At 43.6% G+C, this 19,662-nt stretch overlaps 1 protein-coding gene across 3 annotated transcripts; it reads left to right on the top strand.

Moving 5' to 3' along the window:
- LOC100716779 (conserved oligomeric Golgi complex subunit 1) lies at window positions 1-13,209 on the top strand. Of its 3 annotated transcripts, none has more exons than XM_063258950.1 (15): window positions 1-344; window positions 2,376-2,620; window positions 2,769-2,950; window positions 3,093-3,263; window positions 5,226-5,382; window positions 6,050-6,260; window positions 6,585-7,379; window positions 8,748-8,894; window positions 9,350-9,508; window positions 10,325-10,449; window positions 11,051-11,159; window positions 11,582-11,691; window positions 11,772-11,850; window positions 12,292-12,325; window positions 12,916-13,098. In XM_063258950.1, exons 1-14 carry the CDS (start codon window positions 39-41, stop codon window positions 12,304-12,306), a joined length of 2,811 nt encoding a protein of 936 aa, XP_063115020.1. In that variant the 5' UTR covers window positions 1-38; the 3' UTR covers window positions 12,307-12,325; window positions 12,916-13,098. The 3 variants fall into 3 exon arrangements, with proteins under 3 accessions (XP_063115020.1, XP_063115021.1, XP_003478656.3); XM_063258951.1 differs by having other exon boundaries at window positions 12,289-12,325; XM_003478608.5 differs by lacking the exon at window positions 12,292-12,325 and having other exon boundaries at window positions 2-344; window positions 12,916-13,209.
- Window positions 13,210-19,662: the final 6,453 nt, after the last annotated feature.

The raw sequence follows: 19,662 nt of genomic DNA, 5'->3' as shown, positions 1-19,662 counted from the left end.
GTGGTTGACCGTTGATTGAGTCCAGTATCGTGGCGGCCATGGCTACCTCTGCGGCTCTGAAGCGGCTGGATCTGCGCGACTCTGCAGCGCTTTTCGAGACTCATGGGGCTGAGGAAATCCGCAGGCTAGAGCGCCAGGTTCGGGCCGAGATCGAGCACAAGAAGGAGGAGCTGCGGCAGATGGTGGGCGAGCGGTACCGCGACCTGATCGAGGCGGCCGACACCATCGGCCAGATGCGCCGCTGCGCCGAGGGGCTGGTGGACGCGGTGAAAGCCACCGACCAGTACTGCGGCCGCCTCCGCCAGGCCGGCTCGGCCGCCTCCCGGCCCCCGCGGGCCCCGCAGGTCAGTGCCGCAGCCGCCCCGGCCCGCCAACCTCATCCCCGGGAGTGAGCGGCACGGGCCGGCCCTGGAGGGCTGCAGGTCCTTTCGCCACATGTCGTCGACGGTGTCTTCTGGAGCGGTCCGGACTTCCTCCCCGAACCGCTCACCGCGGCCGGACTCCCTGTTAGGGCTCGAGTTTACCCTTTACCGAATTTACCACCTCCTGACGTTCTTTCCAGGGACCAGATTTCTCCCTTAGGTTCACATATTCCCCTCCAGTCATTCATTCTTCGGCCCAGCCGTCTTTCCCTGTCCTGCCCCCAGGAATAAATTCACCCAGCCAGGTGGCATCCCCACCTTTGGAGTTGGAGGGGATCTGAGGTGGCAAGTCCTGACATTTGAGCACCCGAACATGTTCATCATAGGGAACTGGGGCTCTTCAAATTCAGGTTTCCCTGCCTTTTTTTTTTTTTTTTTTCTTCTCCCAAACACTAATGATAAGGAGAAGGAAGGGGGCAGTAAATGAGGAGCAGCCTCTGGCCTCCCTGGAGAAAATTGACCTAGGGATGAGCAGAGTGAGGGGCATGGAGATGAAGCAGGTGTACGAGGCATTTGAGCGTAACCGGTGACAACTTAGTGTGATAGGGAAGAGTAAGTTGCAAAAGTACATTTAGATCGCTTGCGGGACCTTCTCATGCTACCCGGGTTACAGAAAACGAGGCTAGGCAATGGGGTAATGCATAAGAACTATATATAAAGATGGTTGGAAATTCTTTGGAAGTTTTTGAAATGAATGACCTCAACCTTCCATGAACTGCGTGTGAAGTACTTGTTCTGCAGGTGGCCAGAATTTGCTGTGACTGAACCATACTTTCAGACTTATTAAAAGACCTGACTTTAGAAGTGTATTCATTTTCATAGTTACTATATCTGCTTTTCTGTCCCCTCCCTCGCTCCAAATTTGAGTGTCTTTGTTCAGTTCACAAATAAGCAGCAGTCTCCTAATTCCTGCTCTGATCCATCCTACTGAGATATTCTAGGTTATAAATTCAAGACAGGTTCATAAGAAATAGAAGTGGTTTAGAACAGCAGTAGGGAATATTTTAGCATAACAGATGAATTCCCAAAATAATTTGCCATAAGAGTGGTAAAGGAAATCACTTTCAGATTGGGTCCTCAAGAAGGAAGGTCCTTAAAAACATGAGATTTGGAATGTAGCTCTTAGTTGATTTATGTTGCTATAACAAAATATGTCAGATTGGATTATTCATAAAGAACAAAAATTCATTTTGTCATAGTCGGCATTTTACATGTCTGGATAAAGGCAGTGGCATTTGTTATGTGATAAGGGCCTTCCTACTGCACTAAGAATGGTGGAAAGAGAGACCATTAAAGGCCCTAAGCTGGAGTTCCCTCCAGCTCTTTTATGAGGCAGTACTCCTGTGAGAGGTGATGCTTGAGAGGGTAGATTAAGATGGGGAAAAGCCACAATCCTCAAGATAAAAGATTTGCATAGTTGGTGAAGAGCAGTTAACAAAGAAGCCCTTGGTGCCCTTTAAACAACAGGGCAAAAATAGTAAGGCTGAACATGAGGAAAATAGACAGTTCTTGCAGGAGGAGTAGCCTGCAGGGGTTGCTGCTATCAAGACATCCAAGAGGATCACAGGGTAAGGAGGATAGGCAGGCATGGTGTGCACATCTCTAATATTATCATTCTGGGAAACTGAAGTAGGAAGATAGCAAGATCAAGCATAATTAGAGTGACAAGACACTCTCAAAAAGGAGTTGGAGATGTAGCTGAGTCAACTGGGGTCAACTCAGTAATACCAAAAAACAAAACAAAACAAATAGCACTAAAAGAGCATTACTGGTAACCAGAGGGTGAGATGATGAAGGTGTTTACTTTACATTAGACCTTGACACCCAGCCAAGTGGCACTGAGTCCAGAATAGTGAAACCTTAAAATACTGAAGGACCTCTGACTTGTCATTTAGCCTGCAGAACACTGATCTGGCTTTTATTTTTCTGACTTTGTTATGCCCTTCCCAACAGCAACCGCCAGCGTCCCAGGAGAAGTTTTACAGCATGGCTGCCCAGATCAAGCTGCTATTGGAAATTCCTGAGAAGATCTGGAGCTCCATGGAAGCCTCTCAGTATCTCCATGCCACACAGCTCTACCTGCTCTGCTGCCACCTCCACAGCCTACTCCAGCTGGATGCATCCAGTTCACAGTACAGTCCAGTCCTCTCCCGATTTCCTATACTCATCCGGCAGGTGACAGCAGCCAGCCACTTCCGGTAAGTAGATGCTACAGGAAGATCTCCAGTGATTGCCAGGCCTTCATCACTGCAGTTTTATGGAATCTGTCTTCTTTCCCAGTATACCAGGGCTCTTCACCCCAAGATGTTAAAAATTTCCTGCTGATGTTTGTCATCTTCTTTCAAGGTCAACAATTCTGCGTGAAAGCAAGATGCTGCTCAAATGTCAAGCTGTGTCTGACCAAGCTGTGGCAGGGGCCCTCTGCTCTATAATGCTCCTAGAAGAGAGTTCTCCTCGCCAAGCCCTCACAGATTTCTTGATGGCCAGAAAGGCAGCTATTCAGACACTTCTCAGCCAGCCGAACCACGGTGGGTGTGACTTCTTTCCAAAATTTTGGTCCTTAAGTATAGAATTGAACAGGGTGAGCAGAAAGAGACTGGAGCATCCAAAGGGCTATGTCTTTAACTTTTCTACTAGAAATTGTTTAAAGAGAGTGATTTCTTCTCACAGGTTCTGGCATCAAGGCCCAGTTTTGCTCATTAGTGGAATTGGTGGCCACCACGTTAAACCAAGCACATGCCCTTTTCTACACTTTACCAGAAGGGCTGCTGCCAGATCCATGCCTGCCATGTGGGCTGCTCTTCTCTACTCTGGAGACCATCACAGGCCAGCATCCCACCGGTGAGCTCTTAACCAACAGTTTTCTGGCTCATCCAATAGATCCTTACCCAGAGTCTAACTTGTTCCAGCCACTGGGCCAGGAAACTAGAGAAACACGGAGGTCATGGTCTAGTGGTAGAGGCAGATATTAAACTCATTAATATGCAAACAACTGTTTAATGTCACTATTAGTCATTGCTATAAATGCAGAATACAAGTTGCCTTGGGAACTGTGACTGGAACTTGCTAGGGCCAGAGAGGACTACATGACGAAGTGATCATTAAACTGAAGGCTAAAGGTAGAATATAATTTATCAAGGAAGAGAGTTCCAAGCAAAGGGAAGAGAGTATATAGAACTGTAAGGCAAGGAAGATGGTAGTGTCATGGAGGAAGTGAAGAAGGCCAGTGAGGGTGAGGTTTCCTGAGTGAGATTTAAAAGAGCACGAGAGGAGATAAGATGTTGCCAAGAGCCAATTAAAGGCAGGTCTTGTGGGCAAGGCTTGGGAGTGTGCACTTTATCCAAGGAACAATGGATACCTTCTGGGACCTTCCTAGATTGTGTAGCTCCTGTGTGTTCTCATGTATTCCCTTCAGTTGGGTAGCCTGTATTTCAACTGTAATTAAATAACTACAACTGGCTCTTAAGTGTTAGTGGGATCCCATAGGGTAGAGGGATGCTGAGGGCTCACGTAGAAGGCTGTCATTGTGATCATGGAGACAGATTGTAAATTACAAGGGAGCTGTAGAAATGGAGCTCACTGGACAATCTTCATGTCTATTGAAGAAAGGATTTTTTTTGAGATAGGGTCTCACTATGTAGTTCACACTGGCCTTGAACTCATTATGAGGCCCAGGCTGGCTTCAAACTCATAGTGACCCCCCTGCCTTATCCTACTCAGTACTGGGATTACAGGCCTGTGCCACCTTACCTGGCATCTCGAGGAAAGGATTTGATGATGGGTTGGTTTGGAAAGGGAAGTGTCCAAGTTAACTAGAAAAGGAGCTGATTTGAAGAGTCTGGTGGTGAGTTCACACACTAGAGAGGATTAATACGTTGGAATGGTCCTTGGGTTGAGCAAATGACTCTCAGAGACACACCTGCAGTGCATCTGCATATGGGAGTTATTTGATACATATGGAAGTTATTTAAGAAAAAAATGTTGAGAGAGCAAGCTGTGCCTTAGAACTCCAGGAGTACAAAGGCACGTGGAAGTGTCTCCAAAACAGCAGAAATACATACAAAGACCAAAAACAAACAATTGAGTGTGGCTATGACCAAGTGGCCATTTCCAAAAAGAGATACAATATCATACAACCTCATCTTTGAGTGACTTGACCTTTGTGCTCAGACACTGTTCCCTTGTATTTTGGTTTCTCTTCCAGTGCTTACATTTGCTACTTTACACCTTTCACAGAGGATGAGGATAGCTAATCTCTAGTGCACTGGCAAACAGAGTTATGAGTCACTTCAGAAGGGCCCGGGGTTTCAAACTCACAGGACTTTGCACATAGAGTACAGGGTGCATCACCTCTAAGCTGCACCGCATAGTTCCTCAAGGGTGATAGGAATATGGTGTTAAAATGTCAGAGGTTGCCAGGTGATGTGTTACTGTAGTCCCAGGTCTGCAGGAGGCTGAAGCAAGAGGATCACTGATGCCCAGGGTTAGAGGACACATTGGCCAACATAGCAAGATCCTACCTTAAGGAAAGAAAAACAATGTTAGGGTGTGCACAGCACTATGTCTTCCTTCTACTCTTTTTACCTGTACTTCTTCATCCCAGAGATGACCACAGTTACAGGAATTCTGATCCCTGTTGAGGAGGGACTGGACATATGCTGTACTTTATTTTTCCCTCTGTTGTAGGGTTCTATTTTGACTCACCAGTGAAAATTGGATTTTTGGAAGTTCCTCTGAGGTCCATTTTTAATAATGTATTTCCAGGTATGGCCTGGGCTACCTCTCACTGAGATTTTTCTCTAGGGAAAGGCATTAGTATCCTGCAAGGGGAGATGAAGCTGGGCAGCTGGCTCAGACACCTGCCATCATCTGTCGTCGAGTTCCAGCCAGTGCTCCGAACCCTGGCACATCCCATCAGCCAGGAATACCTGAGAGACACGCTGCAGAAGTGGATCACTATGTGAGTAGCACATACCTCTGAGGCGGGCCTGGCCCCCGTGCAGCCTGTGATGTGGCCGTATATGGGTCAGTGAGGTCTGTGCAGAGAATCCCAGCCACTTGGCTGAAGTGCCCCTGCATTCCCCTGGGGGAGAACCAAGGAAGAAAATTGTCTTTGACAATGTTATGTAGGGGCCCTTAAATTCTCTTTAAGTAAGAGTTTTTCCAATTCCTAAAATTTTATTTAATGCTTTTGTATTTGAAACAATTCCATGGATCTTGAGAGTCTCTCATATCTTTAAGAAAGTAAGAATGAAGAGGGCTAAGGACTCTGTGCCAGAACCATTCAGAAACATTGGCACCTAAGTGCTCTGAATTTATATGTGTCTGTGTCTCTGTCTCTAGGTAAGAGATTTTCAAGTAGAGGGGAATGGTTGCTGGAAGGCTGAGGCTGGTGGATTCAAATTTGACCCCAGCCTGAGTAACTTGGTAATATAGCTAGACCTTATTCCCAGTAAATAAAATTTTAAAAGAGGCTCGGTATCTATCTGACTGCAGAGGTCCTGGGTTTGATTCCCAGACACTTCACCGCCTCAAAAAAAAAGGTTTGGAATCAAGTTATTGTCATTTTTCTTAATAATGGTATAGAAACCACAAGCATAATGAAGCTCATGGGAAATGTTGTTCAGGTGTACTGAAGATATTAAGAACGGGATCACTAACCTGCTTCTGTATGTGAAGAGCATGAAAGGTCTCGCTGGGATCCGGGATGCCATATGGCAGTTACTTACAAGTGAGCCCGCCAGACAAAGCTGGGAGGTGGTGTGCAGGCGGCTTCTGGAGAAGCCACTCCTGTTCTGGGAGGACATGATGCAGCAGCTGTTCCTCGACCGCCTACAGGTGAGGCGGGAAACCACCTGGGCCCCCTGTTTCACAGCCGGCCCAGTGTGAACTTGTGCCTATCCTGAGAGCCTCCTGTCACTTCCTGGGTCTATTCTGTCCCTACTCACTACCACTTGGAGAGACTAGACCTGAGCAGCATACCAGACCTCACGTAGGTGGCCTGGAACAAGCCCATGTCTATCAGGGTGGTATCTTTTGATTCTCTGCCACACCACGAAGATTTTCTGAATGTCCTGGGAACATTCTGAATGCTAAGATCACTTGCTACTTGAAATTTCATTAAAGAGCAAGGGTTAGAACTGTCCTCTCATTCTCTTTCAGACTCTGACAAAGGAAGGCTTTGAGTCCATCTCCAGTAGCTCCAAAGAGCTGCTGCTCTCAGCTCTGCAGGAACTTGAGAGCAGCTCCGGCAGTTCTACACCAAACAAGCACATTCTCTTTGAGCAAAACATGTCTCTCTTCCTCTGGCATGAGAGTCCCACTGACCTGCCTTCTGATGCCGCCTGGGTCAGTGTGGCAAACCGACCCCAGTTAGCCAGTACTGGCCTCTCCATGAAAGCCCAGGCTATTAGTCCTCATGTCCAGAATTTCTGTACTGCCTTGGATTCCAAGCTAAAGGTTAAACTGGATGACCTCCTGACTTACCTTCCCTCTGATGACTCGGCCCTGCCCAAGGATACTGCCCCTATGCTGCAGGCCAAGAACTCTGCCTTTGACCGATATGCAGATGCTGAGACTGTGCAAGCCATGCTGCGGACTCACTCTATGGAGTGTGTCAAATACATCATGGGTTGCATCCAGGCGGAGCTGCAGAGCATCGAAGTTGTTGTACAGGCCCAGGAGGATGTCCTCCACAGCACCAAGCTGCACACGGTCCTCTTCATGGCCAGACTCTGCCAGTCCCTAGGCGAACTGTGCCCCCACCTGAAGCTGTGCATTGTGGGAAGGTCTAGAAGTGCTGAGAAACCAGAAAGGGAGACAAGGGCTCCGAAAAAGCAGGCGAAGGGGAAAGCTCAGGATCTCATTCCCGGACAGGCCCAGTGGCAGGAGGTGAAAGAATTACTTCTCCAGCACAGTGTGATGGGCTACCAGGTCTGGAGCTCAGCAGTTGTGAAAGTGAGTGAGAGGAGATTCTTAGGATCTTTTGTTTGCCTCCCTTTGTCTTACTCAGGTCTGACTAACCTTAGTTCCTTAGGTTGTAAGAGAGTAACAGCTTATTTCACAGTTGTGTGCAACTTGCCTCTCCAAGGTGATTCAAGTGTAAACCTTTTCTACTTGTTTTTAACTTAGATTTTATGGACAGAAAGCCTTCTTTTTTCCCTTCTATCAGGGGAAATGAAAAATCCGTAAAATGTGGTACTTGCCTATGATCCTAGTAATGAGAGGCTGAGGCAGAAGGATCACATTTTTAAGCCCAGCCTGGGCCACTTCATGCCATATTAAGACTATCTCAAAGTAAACAAAATAATAATAAATCATTGGGAGATAGAGTTCAGTGCAAAGGTGTGAGGTTAAATCCCCAATACCATAATAATCACACATGCACACACACACACACACACACACACGAAAAAGAACTAAAACATTTTTGCCTGGGCAGAGGTCTGTCTGTCTTTTTTTTTTTTTTTTTTTGTCTTTTTTGTTTTTATCGGTACCAGGGATTAAACTCACGACCACACACTTGCAAGAAAGGCACTTATGCTGCTGAGCTAAATCCCCAGCCCCGGTCTGTCTGTCTTGCCCTCAGTGTAAATATCTCAATCCTGCACTGTCCACTGCTTACATATTGAGATAGTTAATTTTATATAAACAGCTCATAATCTCATGAACTCAAAGAATGAAATCATAGACAAAAGGAAGAATTATGAAATAATTTATTGGAAATAAGAGAAATATTTCTGTTCCCAGGAAGAGATTTTGAATGGAAATCCAAATCACTTAAGGTTTCTTTTCTTTTTTTTTTTTTTTTTTTTTTACGTGAATAAGCAGAATGTGAAAAAAGCTTTTTTCAAAGAAAATGAGTTTAAAGCAGTGGGTCTTTGAGGTATAGACTGGAGAAACGGAGGAACTGTCACCTTGGCCTACTCTGTATGAACTTGTGGGGAGGAAAAGTCCTTGTCTGTAATTTTATTTTAATCTTGTGTCTCTCTGTCTTTAATATTTTAAAGCTTATCTAGCTGCTTGAATTAGCTGTAAATGGATGTGTGTTTTTTTTTATTTTTACGTGATTTTATGTTAGGCTGTTCTAGCTGCCTCCTCACAAGATAAGTAAGCTGTTACAGTGTATGGTAGTGTTTGATGTGAGTAAGGTGCATAGCATCTGCATTCCCCTTATTGCTAGTGGTAATTAGCAAAAGGAGGGTAGTGGTGACCCCTCATCATCCCACTTACAACCTCAGCAGCTTAATGTGGTTTGAAGATCATTCCAGGTAACAAACGCTACAGTCTGTAGGACTTACATGGATATTTTACTTTGATCACCAGGTTCTGGTCCATAGGTTTACCCAGTCATTACTTTTAGATGACGCTGGCTCCATCCTAGCCACAGCCACAAACTGGGAGGAACTGGAAATCCAGGAGGAGACTGAGTCTGGCAGCAGCATCACATCCAAGATCCGACTCCCTTCACAGGTGAGCACATGCTGCCATCACAGGGACCTGAGCTGAAGAAGGGAAAGACCTCCTATTGGGGAAGCAAAACAATCTCAGAAAGTCATTCAACATGCAGCTTCGAAGGAGTAGTTGCCGAGAGGTGTACCACAGGACTGGGGGGCATGAGGATGTGAGAACACCTAGATCAAAGGCCGCTTTAGAAGCGAACTGATGATACTTTCCTTGGTAGCATGGGCCTTGTGCTAAGATAACCACTTACCCTGAAGTGAGACAGCAGCATTACAATGCCGTCTGCCTGGTGGACCTCAGACCGCAAAAGCGAAGACTTCACAGAGACTTTGTATCTGGGAGATGCTTGAGCAGGGAGTTCAAGGTCCTGGCATATGTGCCTTGAAAGGATAAATGGGCCCACTTTTGCTATGTGTCATTTAATGGGTGTAAGTTGGCAACATGACATTCCTTTGTTTTTGTAGCCATCCTGGTATGTACAGTCCTTCCTGTTTAGCTTATGCCAGGAAATGAATCGGGTTGGAGGCCACACCCTGCCAAAAGTGACACTCCAGGAGATGCTGAAAAACTGCATGGTTCAAGTAATCACTGCCTATGAGAAACTTTCAGAAGGAAAGCAAAAGGTGGGTGTTTGATTGATCCCCCATTAGTAATAAGCAAAGGCTTTTCTTTTTCTTGGTTGTTGCCAGTTCACATCAAAGGTCTGGAGTGTTAAGTATCACGCAGCCCAGGCATCCGGTCCTGTAAAGGCTCCTGCAGCTCTGTGGCTCACACCCATTCTCTTGGGGCATACTAGTCTCCCTGAAGGAGGAGCTTCAGGACAAGTGAGCCAGATGCTGGCTTTCAGAGAAAGGAGACCCAGCTCACAGCCCTGGCACTGCCACCTGCTCACTGCAGACTTTGGGCAAATGATTAACCTTGCATTTCCTTTTATGTGCCCAGTAGATGAAGTCTTCAGCTGGTTCCTCCCAGCTAACATGGAGATCTCCCACTCATCCTCAGCAGGGGTGCCCATTAGGAGGGCAGCTGCTCTCCACAGCTGTGGCACAGGCAGGAGTAGGGGGAAGTCTGTGTCCCCCAGCCTCTGCTTCCCACTGCATTAGACACATGTGAAAGACAGGAGCAGTCCTGACACGGGAACAAAGTCAGTGAGTTCTACTCTGCTAGGGTTCCTCACCATATGCCTCCTTCACGCACGAAGCCCTGGTTTGCAGAAATGACACCTACAGCAGCAGTGAGGCCTGTTTGATTAAGGGCGGGGTCTCCCTGAATGCTCTGCTCTTAGGTTTTTAGCCTTCTGACCCAGCTGCTAGTGCACACTGTGGTTGTGAGATTAACCCTGCCTGGGAAACACCAAGGTGTAGCCCAGTCAGAACACTCACTTAGTCCCTGTGCCACATAATGAGCCATGTGTCCCTGGGCTGGGGATTCACTTGCAGAAGGAAGGCGCATTTCCACTGACACAGAATTGGGCGCTGCAGCTCCTCTATGACCTGCGCTACCTCCGCATTGTCCTCAGTAGCAAGCAAGAGATGAAGAGTGGTCATGGCAAGCTGGACTGCAGGTACTGCATCTCTGCTGGGCTGTCCACCAAGGTCTCTTCCCAGTGCATGGAGATGCTCCCTGCTCATGGGGGCTGTTCTCAGTTTTTTTTTCACAGTACTATGGAGGGAAAACAGCAAGCATTCAGGAGAATTACCATTCACATTTGGCAGTTGGGGCTTTTCCTGGGCTCGTGCTATGCATTATGATCGTCTCTCAAAATGTGGTCAGCATCCGGAGGCCACGGCTCCGGGCAGCCCTGTAGTCATAAAGAGAAACCACGTACCCTCTGAGCAGGTGCTGGTGCTCGGCTGTGGTGGTCAGTTCCAGTTTATGGTGCTTTCAATTTATAGTGGTTTGCTGGGACCTGACCCCCTCAGAAGTGTAGTGCTGGGTGCATTTCATGTCAAGCAAAGTAGGCAGAACTTCATTCCTCTGGAGGTCCAGCTTGTGACCGCTGGGTATAATTTGAGATCTTAGTGCTTCCCCTAGAAACAGCAGGAAAGAATGATTTTGACTTAGATATCAAATCTACTTCAGAACTTCTGTAAATAGAAAATGTTGTAAAATTGTTTTTTCATCCTTAAAAACCCTGGAAAATATCGATGGTACACTTTTCTAAGAACTGAGAAAGTGACTGAGCAGTTGGAAGCTCTCATCGACCCCTTTGACCTGGATGTGTTCACACCGTACCTCAACAGCAACCTCCATCTTCTGGTGCAGCGCACTTCCGTAAGTTGCCTCAAAATACCCTCAGCATGAACCAAATGCCACAGCCCCACATTACACAACAGACCTGCTCAGCACTTAGTACTCAGGGAGGCAGTGTTGGCAGAGGGTGACACGCAGGCAGCTGAGTAGAGATGCAAAGGCTGAAAGAGGATGAGAGCAAATCACGTGCACTGGGGTGGCAGTGATCTAACCTCTTAAGTTATAGTTAAGGATTAATAAACTGTGATACAAACCTCAGAATGAGAACAACATGGCCATGAGATTCCATGAAAGAACGTAATTTTGAAATATTCACACACTCAAAAAAACAGCTCCAAAAGTGACGGTTAGAAATTCATTGGTGGTGCTTACTAATGGAGAAATGATTCTCTGATCTGAACAGTAAAATCCTGTTTTATGCTCTGCTCACTCTTGTACATCAGGTCCTATTTGGATTGGTTACTGGTACAGAGAACCAGTTCACCCCTCGGAGCAGTTCATTGAACTCCCAGGAAGCCCACAACATACTGCCATTGGCCTCGAGTCAGATCAGGTGAGCCAGATCGTGAGAACTCTCACTGGGCTCCAAGGTTGCTCCTTCCTGCCCCTGAAATTCTTCCTTTCCTCTTGGAGGTTTGGCCTGCTTCCACTGAGCATGACGAGCACACGGAAGGCTAAGTCAAGCACCACAGGCGTCAAAACAAAAGCCCAGGTTAGTGCCCACAAAGTTCTTCCTTGCTGATCCCATTCCACCCAACCCAGTCAATTCCCCGTGAAATAACTGTGAGAAAGAAGCAAGGGACAGAATGCACAAATGCTGCTCTTAATAGTGGCGCAATAGAGAAATACAAGGTTTTACTAGTTTGAGCCAATAGAATATTTAACAAATGCCTGTTGCCACTGCCAAAGGGACTTATAATAGAAACATATCCCAGGTGCAAGGCTGTAGAAAATGTGCAAACAGGATGAAGATGGTTTCTTCAGTAGAGTAATAGCAGTAACTGCTCACCCAACATATTTATGATAGTAATTTGTAGAAAATCCTTTTGTCCTGGTGGCTTTATCTTCCATAGCGCTTAGTTGGGTGGCAAGTAAATGAGTTTGCTTTCTCCATATCTCCATTTTCCTCTTACTACACATTTCGTTTCAGTAGGATGCCATCCATTAAGCCTGAAGAGTCATCCTGGGTATTTCTGAATTCTGCTGTGTACATGTGTGTTTGGGAGCTCAGTTTGTCTTGTGGGGTTCAGTTGTTGTTTCTTTTCTTGTTGTACAAAATATTTGCGACATGTCCTTTTGTACTGCCTGTCATTGAACGTATTAAGGTCACAAATTCTTCTTAAACATCTGGCTTTAAATTGGGGAGACAATTTAAGAAAAAAAGATAAAAAGAACTTTGCCAAAAATCCACACTCCTTAAGCATGGCCTGTGTTGTAACTTTTCCCACATCTTGCTACTGGCCTTTAAATTCTATCCCTATTAGAGGAACAGACTGTGGAAAGCAGGTACATAGGGTTACTCTCTTCCTGGATTGATTTTCCTTCTCAAGATTGAAGTTCTGTCAGATACTAAAACCCCGTGGCTGTCGCCCACATCCTTTCCAACCTTGAAAGAGCAAAGTCCTCTTAGTAGAGCCATCCAGCTGTCTCAGCCCTGCTGTGTGTGCTGTGTGGCTTCCAACTGGAGGGGCATGGACTGCAGTGCAGGGCAAGGGGGAGGGGAGCAGGCAGAGGCTTCAGGTGGACTCTAAGGCACTTCCTCTACATCCTGTGGCAGGTTGGCCCCTCAGCGCTCTCCAGAGCAGGTGACCCCACGCAGCCTGGCTCCCTCTTCAGACAGCTCACCAGTGAGGAAGATGAAACATCTGCATCTTCATTATTCAAGCTCAGCTGGCTCTCAAGTATGACAAAATAACACAGGAGCATGCCCATCTCTCTAAATAAATACTACTGGACAAAACATCTGCATCTTCATTATTCAAACTCAGCTGGCTCTCAAGTATGACAAAATAACACAGGAGCATGTCCAGCTCTCTAAATAAATAAATACTAGTAGACTGTTTCCCTGGAAGGTGCCTCTCCTCATTTATTCCTAAGCCATCTCATTCCCTCGTCCTGTTAAGGTTGACTTTAAACAAATCTAATCCTCCTCCAGTAGTCTCATTTTGTTTTTCACTTTGGACATCAGTTCAGCTAGCTTGTGTTTTGTCAACATTGATTTAGGCCTTTACTATTGAAATTGCATATCTTAGTGTCTTTTCTTGTTGCTAAGACAAAATACCCAACATTCAAAGTTAAAGAAGGAAAGATTTACTTCAGCTCACGTTTTGTAGATGTTTCCATTCATAATCAGCTGGCTCCAAGGCAGGGTGGCAGACAGAAGAGAATAAAAGCAAGCAAATTTCCAGTCCAAAAGGTACAAAGAGGGGAATTGAAAGGAACAAGAGCTAAGAAAATCCAAATTCCAGCATGGCAAATATAATTCCTGTAGCTCATGTCCAACATGCAAGGCAATCTGTGGCAAGATGTGAACTTCAAAGGGCTTTGGTGATTCACCCTTACTGCACTGTTGGTGGTTGTAGCTCCCAGGCATTTGCTTTGGGTGGGCTGTGCTCCTTCTTTGCAGTTTTCCTTAATGGGTCCACATTCCTGGCTTTTACAAACTTCTAGAGTCTCCAATTCACCTTTGGTTTCACATTCAAAGTTTCATAAATGCTCTCTCAGGGGCATACTGCCTGACTTCTCAGTATGACATCCTTTCATCCTTCTAAAATCTGGGAAGCCTTCCTAGCCCCATAAGACATTATATTTTTCACACGCCTAAAGCCAATACCACATGGTTGCTGCTAAGATCTGCTGTCTACTAGCCAGGCGTCCTTTTCTCTTGGCTATAGAGATAACCACCTATGAGTCAAATCCCAACAAACAACTTCTTTAGTCTGCCACCATTCTGCAACTTGGTTCTTTGAAACTCACTTCTCCTAGCAAAGTCTTTGACTTTTGAAATTACGACTCTGTAAAAGGTACAGTCCTAATACTTCTTGTGATGTCCTCTAGCCATCTATTCTGTTGTTCTGAAATACTTGGCTTTTTCGTGGTAGTCTTTTCAGGGACCAGTGTTTCCTATTCCATCTTTGCAGGCTACTGGAGGTTCCTTTCCAGCCAAACTCCAAACATTTTAAATCATTCTGTTAGGCTCTTTGCTCTTGATTCTCCACAGAAACCTAGTTAATATCCCCCAATAGTAGGTATGCCACTGCCTCAGCATAGGCTGTTTTGGAGTTTCTCTTGCTAAATTCATTAGTCTGCTGCCTTTATTCTCAGTCACAGGCCAATTTGCTGGATGAGAGCAAAATGCAGACAAACTCTCTGCCATGGTAGAACAGCTGTTCTGGAATCCAACAGCTAAAGCCATCTTGCCTAGCAGAAGCCTCCTGGGCCTGTTCTTTAATGGCAGCTTTTCTATCAGCATTCTGGTCTTCTGTCCTTTGACTAGAGTCTCCTATCATGTACAGTTTAAGGCATTCCAAGACTGCTCTTTCTACTGGCATCTCTGAATCCTTTGAAACTCTTGCCATAAGCCAGTTGCAGAGGCTACTGAACCATGTAGTCAGGTCAGTAACAGCAACAACCCCACTCCAATTCAGATACCAAATTCTGTCTTTTCTCATTGTTGGGACAAAATATCTGACACCCAAAATGTAGTGACTGGCTGCAGCTCTAGGTGTTTCCAGGGGGAAGGACCATGTGAGGATGAGAAAATAAAGAACAGAGGTGAAAGCTGAGATCAGCTGGAGCCCTCTGTCCTGATGGGACTGCTCAACCACTGGAGCACATTTATTTATATACTCAAGAGAAGGATGTCAGTTTCAACCTTGCTGGCTAGCACTTTGTTTGCCTGGCTTGCCTGGGCCCTTTGCCTTCTTGGAAGTTAAACAGCTTGTTTTTGAGGCTTGTTTGGGGGTGTCTGTGTTTTCAGAGTTGGCTTTGCGTTATCCTCACACATGTGATCAATCTCCATCTTCAAAAGCTCCCTACCTATCCCTCTATTTTGTTTTGTTGTAGCATAGGATGAGTGATCAGTTGAAGCTAGAGCGGCTGTGTTTGAAGAACTCTGCAGAATGCCTTTTCATTCTTGACCCCTTTTCGTTTTAAGTGCAGTCCAAGGATTTTAAGTTCCTGCATTCAGTAATTTAACCCATTACAGTCCATTAATCTGTAACAGTGTAGCGTGCAATTATCAGAAGGTATTAGGGATTTGAATTTCTTTTATGACTAATATATTACTGTAACATTGCTTTATATACCTCTAGTAATTATACTTTTCTGAAGGATGTTAAAGATCAAGTTAAGGTGGGACCTGCATTAATTACAGTCAGTTTCCTTTATCTACCAAGGTCAGTTAAGTTTCCTCAGGAAATGCCTTGGAACAGTGTATAGCACCTCTTAGCTCCCCTTGTCAGTGTCACCTGTTTGGATGAGTCATAGCCATGGCTTGGCCAAGTTGCTTTCTATGAAAGCCTGGGAGGCCTTTTCTCCTGGTGAATCTCCTTAGGCACACTCTACACCAATGATCACTTTCCTCCGTGGTCTCGATCTTCTTGGTCAGAAGATCAGGGACTCACCGAGTATACACTGATGCAGCATAGGCTTTCTTATGTCTTGGGTCCTCATTGACCTTGGAAGGCTAGGGCCACAATAGTGACTATTCTCTTAGTCCCCCTATCTCTCTCATTTTTGGTCTCTAAACCTCAGTTGTTGAACATCCAGAAGAAAAGATTGACAATAGTACAGTGTAGTAGAGGCAGTAAGCTTGACATTATCATCTTAGGGAAATAGCAAGCACCTCAGAACATAAAATAGAACCATTATTTTTTAACAACCAAGGATGTTTTAACATTTGAATACCAATGGAATGTTAACACTTGCATATTTTACACAGAAAAACCATAGAAATCAAAACCATACATGACATTACAGTTTAACAATCATGACACTTTGTAACATACTTAAATTTTCTTTTTTTTTTTTTTTTTTAATTTAAGAGGAAAAAGAGAAAAACACATAACAAACCAAAGCGGTGTAAGGGTACACGTAATACAGAACTACAAAAACAAACAAACAAAAAAAACATAACAGTAAGAAATCACCTGTTAGTAGATTACATATTATCATCTTGAAAATAGTTCCTCAAATGACAGTATCAAAGAATACAAGGTGGACATTCAAACAGGGAGACTGCAAACAGCTGTGTTCAATGATCCAAAAACATTGATATAGTCAGCTATTTAACACCCCTAAACACACTTGCTGTTATATCCGTTAGAGCTCTTTTTCTTTTTTTTTTTTTCTCCCTCTCTTTTTTACAACAAAATTTACACATTTTGGATTTTATTACTCCTTAGTGCTTATTACTTTTTTTTTTGGGGGGGGAATACAGTCAAATATGGCAAAACAAAGCTGTCAGTCAATACCAAGGATAGACATAGCACATGGTATAGAACAGAGTACAAGGTTATCAACAATGGTTATCAACGTTGTCCCTTGTTTCCTTAAAAAGAATTGTCTATCTCATTAGATATTATAAAGTTGGACAAAACAGTAGAGAACAAGACCAATAAAACTTAGGCATTGTAAACATTACAGGACTTCCAAAGAAGACAATAGTCAAACCAGAATGAGTATCTTAGTGAATCTTATTGCCTTCAAAGTAGTTGCCTATGTCTTCAAACTTGATACTATCATATAGAATGGAACAGAGTCTAATCAGTCAAAACAAGATCGTGGGAGTATTACAGGACTTGAAAACAAGTTAATAGGAAATCAAAAAGAGTTACTATTTATATATCCTAATTTTTTGAATTTTTTCTTTAATTAAGACAAACATAAGAAATGACTAAATAATTTTTTTAAAACAATAAGGGGGAGATTGAGATAAAACAGGACATAACAATATAACAATAGAGGTCACAGCATGACTGTTTCAACAACCTAGTACTTCACCACCATATAACCTGACTTAATAGTAGTTACCATAGTGTCTTTTTCCTTGAAATATTTGGATAAAACTTCATATACTCTAGCTTCAAATATTTTCATATCAAGAAGCCCAGAATAAAGCCTTTCTCATTAATGAGTGAAAACTTTATAAGGCTTCAAGGCCACCTAATGGGGAATCATGATTACCACATATTTTTATATATTTGAATCATTACTTACATTAGGGAAACTATTCGGTATTCACACATGCGAGATTGATTTATTTCACTTATGAGTATGGTCTCAAGCTGCACCCATTTATTGATAAATATCTCAATGTGATCCTTCTTTATAGCTGAATAATACTCCATTGTATAGAAATACCACAACTTTTTTATCCATTCCTCAGTTGATGGACACTTGGGTTGTTTCCAAGATCTGGCGATTACAAATTGTGCTGCTATAAACATAGTGCACATATATCACTGTGGTATGATGCTTTCAGTTCTTCTGGGAATATGCCTAGAAGTGGAATAGCTGGAATAAATGGGATTTCCAGTCCCAACTTTTTGAGAAACCTCCAGACAGATCTCCACAAAGGCTGTACCAGTCTACACTCCCACCAGCAGTGCAGGAGAGTTCCTTTTTCCCCACAGCCTCTCCAGCATTTGTTGTCGGTTTTCTTGATCCTGGCCATTCTTTCAGGAGTGAGATGGTATCTCAGTGTGGTTTTAATTTGCATTTCTCTAATGACCAATGATGATGAGCATTTTTTCATGTATTTATTTGCCATTTGCATTTCTTCATCTGAGAATTGCGTATTCATCTCAGATGCCCATTTTTGGATTGGATCTTTGAATTTTGGAGGTCTGAGTTTCTTTAATTCTTTATATGTTTTAGACAAGAGGCCCTTGTCTGAGAGAGAGTTCACTAAAATCTTTTCCCAGTTTGTGGGTTTTCTTTTCACTATGCTGGAGATTTCTTTTGACATGCAGAAACTTTTTAATAAGAAGTGGTCCCAGTTATTGATTCTGGGAAGTATTTCCCGTGCGGTTTGAGTCCTGTTCATGAATTCTTTACCTACTCCTATGTCTCCAAGGTTTCTATCTAATTTGTCTTCCAATAGATTTAGTGTTTCTGTTTTAATATTCAGATCTTTGACCCATTTAGATTTTAATTTAGTACATGGTGATAGACATGGGTCTAGCTTTAGTTTTCGGCAAATGGAGAGCCAGTTTTTCCAGCACCATTTATTAAAGAGACTGTCGTTCTTCCAGTGAACCTGCTTGGCTCCTTTATCAAAGATAAGGTGGTTGAGTGTGTTCGTAGTTGTGGTTGTATCTTCTAATCTATTCCACTGATCTTCGGCTCTGTTTTGATTCCAATACCATGTTGATTTTACTACTGTTGCTTTGTAGTATAATTTCAAGTCAGGGATTGTGATGCCTCCTGCTTTGTCTTTGCTGCTTAGAATTGCCTTTGCGATTCTAGGTTTCTTCTGGTTCCAGATGAAATTTAGGAGTGATTTCTCTAGATCTATAAGGTATGTTGATGGTATTTCTATTGGGATTGCATTGAATCTGTATAACAGTTTTGGGAGAATGGCCATTTTCACAGTGTTTGTTCTTCCTATCCATGAGCAAGGGATGTCTTTCCATTTTCTGAGATCATCTTCAATTTCCTTTTTCAGTGTATTATAATTTTCACTGTATAAGTCTTTCACTTCTTTCGTAAGAGTAATTCCTAAATATTTCATTTTTTTGCTTGCTAATGTGAATGGTCCAGTTTCTCTTATTTCCCTCTCTGTAATTTTGTTGTTCGTGTATAGGAATGCTATTGATTTCTGAGTATTGATTTTGTATCCAGCCACATTACTGAATTTATTTATTGTATCTAAGAGTCTTTCAATGGAGTTTAGGGGGTCTTCTATGTAGAGTATCATGTCATCTGCAAACAATGATAATTTAACTTCTTCTTTTCCTATCTTTACCCCTTTTATTTCTCTTTCTTGCCTAATTGCTCTGGCTAGTACTTCCAGTACTATATTAAATAGGAGTGGTGATAAAGGACATCCTTGTCTTGTGCCCGATTTTAAAGTAAAGGCTTTCAATTTTTGGCCATTTAGTATGATGCTGGCTGTTGGTTTGTCATAAATGGCCTTTATTATATTGAGGTAAAGACCATTTGTTCCAATTTTCTGTAAAGTTCTTATCATGAATAAGTGTTGGACCTTATCGAAGGCTTTTTCTGCATCTATAGAAATGATCATGTGATTCTTATTTTTGGCTTTATTGATATGGTGGATTACATTTATTGATTTTCGTATGTTGAACCATCCTTGCATTCCTGGCATGAATCCCACTTGGTCATGGTGTATAATCTTCTTGATGATTTGCTGGATCCTATTTGCCAATATTTTATTGAGGATTTTTGCATCTGTGTTCATTAGGGAGATCGGTCTATAGTTCTCTTTTTTAGTTGGGTCTTTCTCAGGTTTTGGTACTAGAGTAATATTTGCTTCCAGGAATGACTTAGGAAGGATTGC

The sequence above is a fragment of the Cavia porcellus genome, unplaced genomic scaffold (genome assembly GCF_034190915.1).
Source record: "Cavia porcellus strain 051 isolate PalLab524CR breed Dunkin Hartley unplaced genomic scaffold, mCavPor4.1 scaffold_12, whole genome shotgun sequence".
Classification (NCBI taxonomy): Eukaryota; Metazoa; Chordata; class Mammalia; order Rodentia; family Caviidae; genus Cavia; species Cavia porcellus.
The sequence above is the reverse complement of the archived record's forward strand: the minus strand, read 5'-3'. Positions and strand labels throughout refer to the sequence as shown.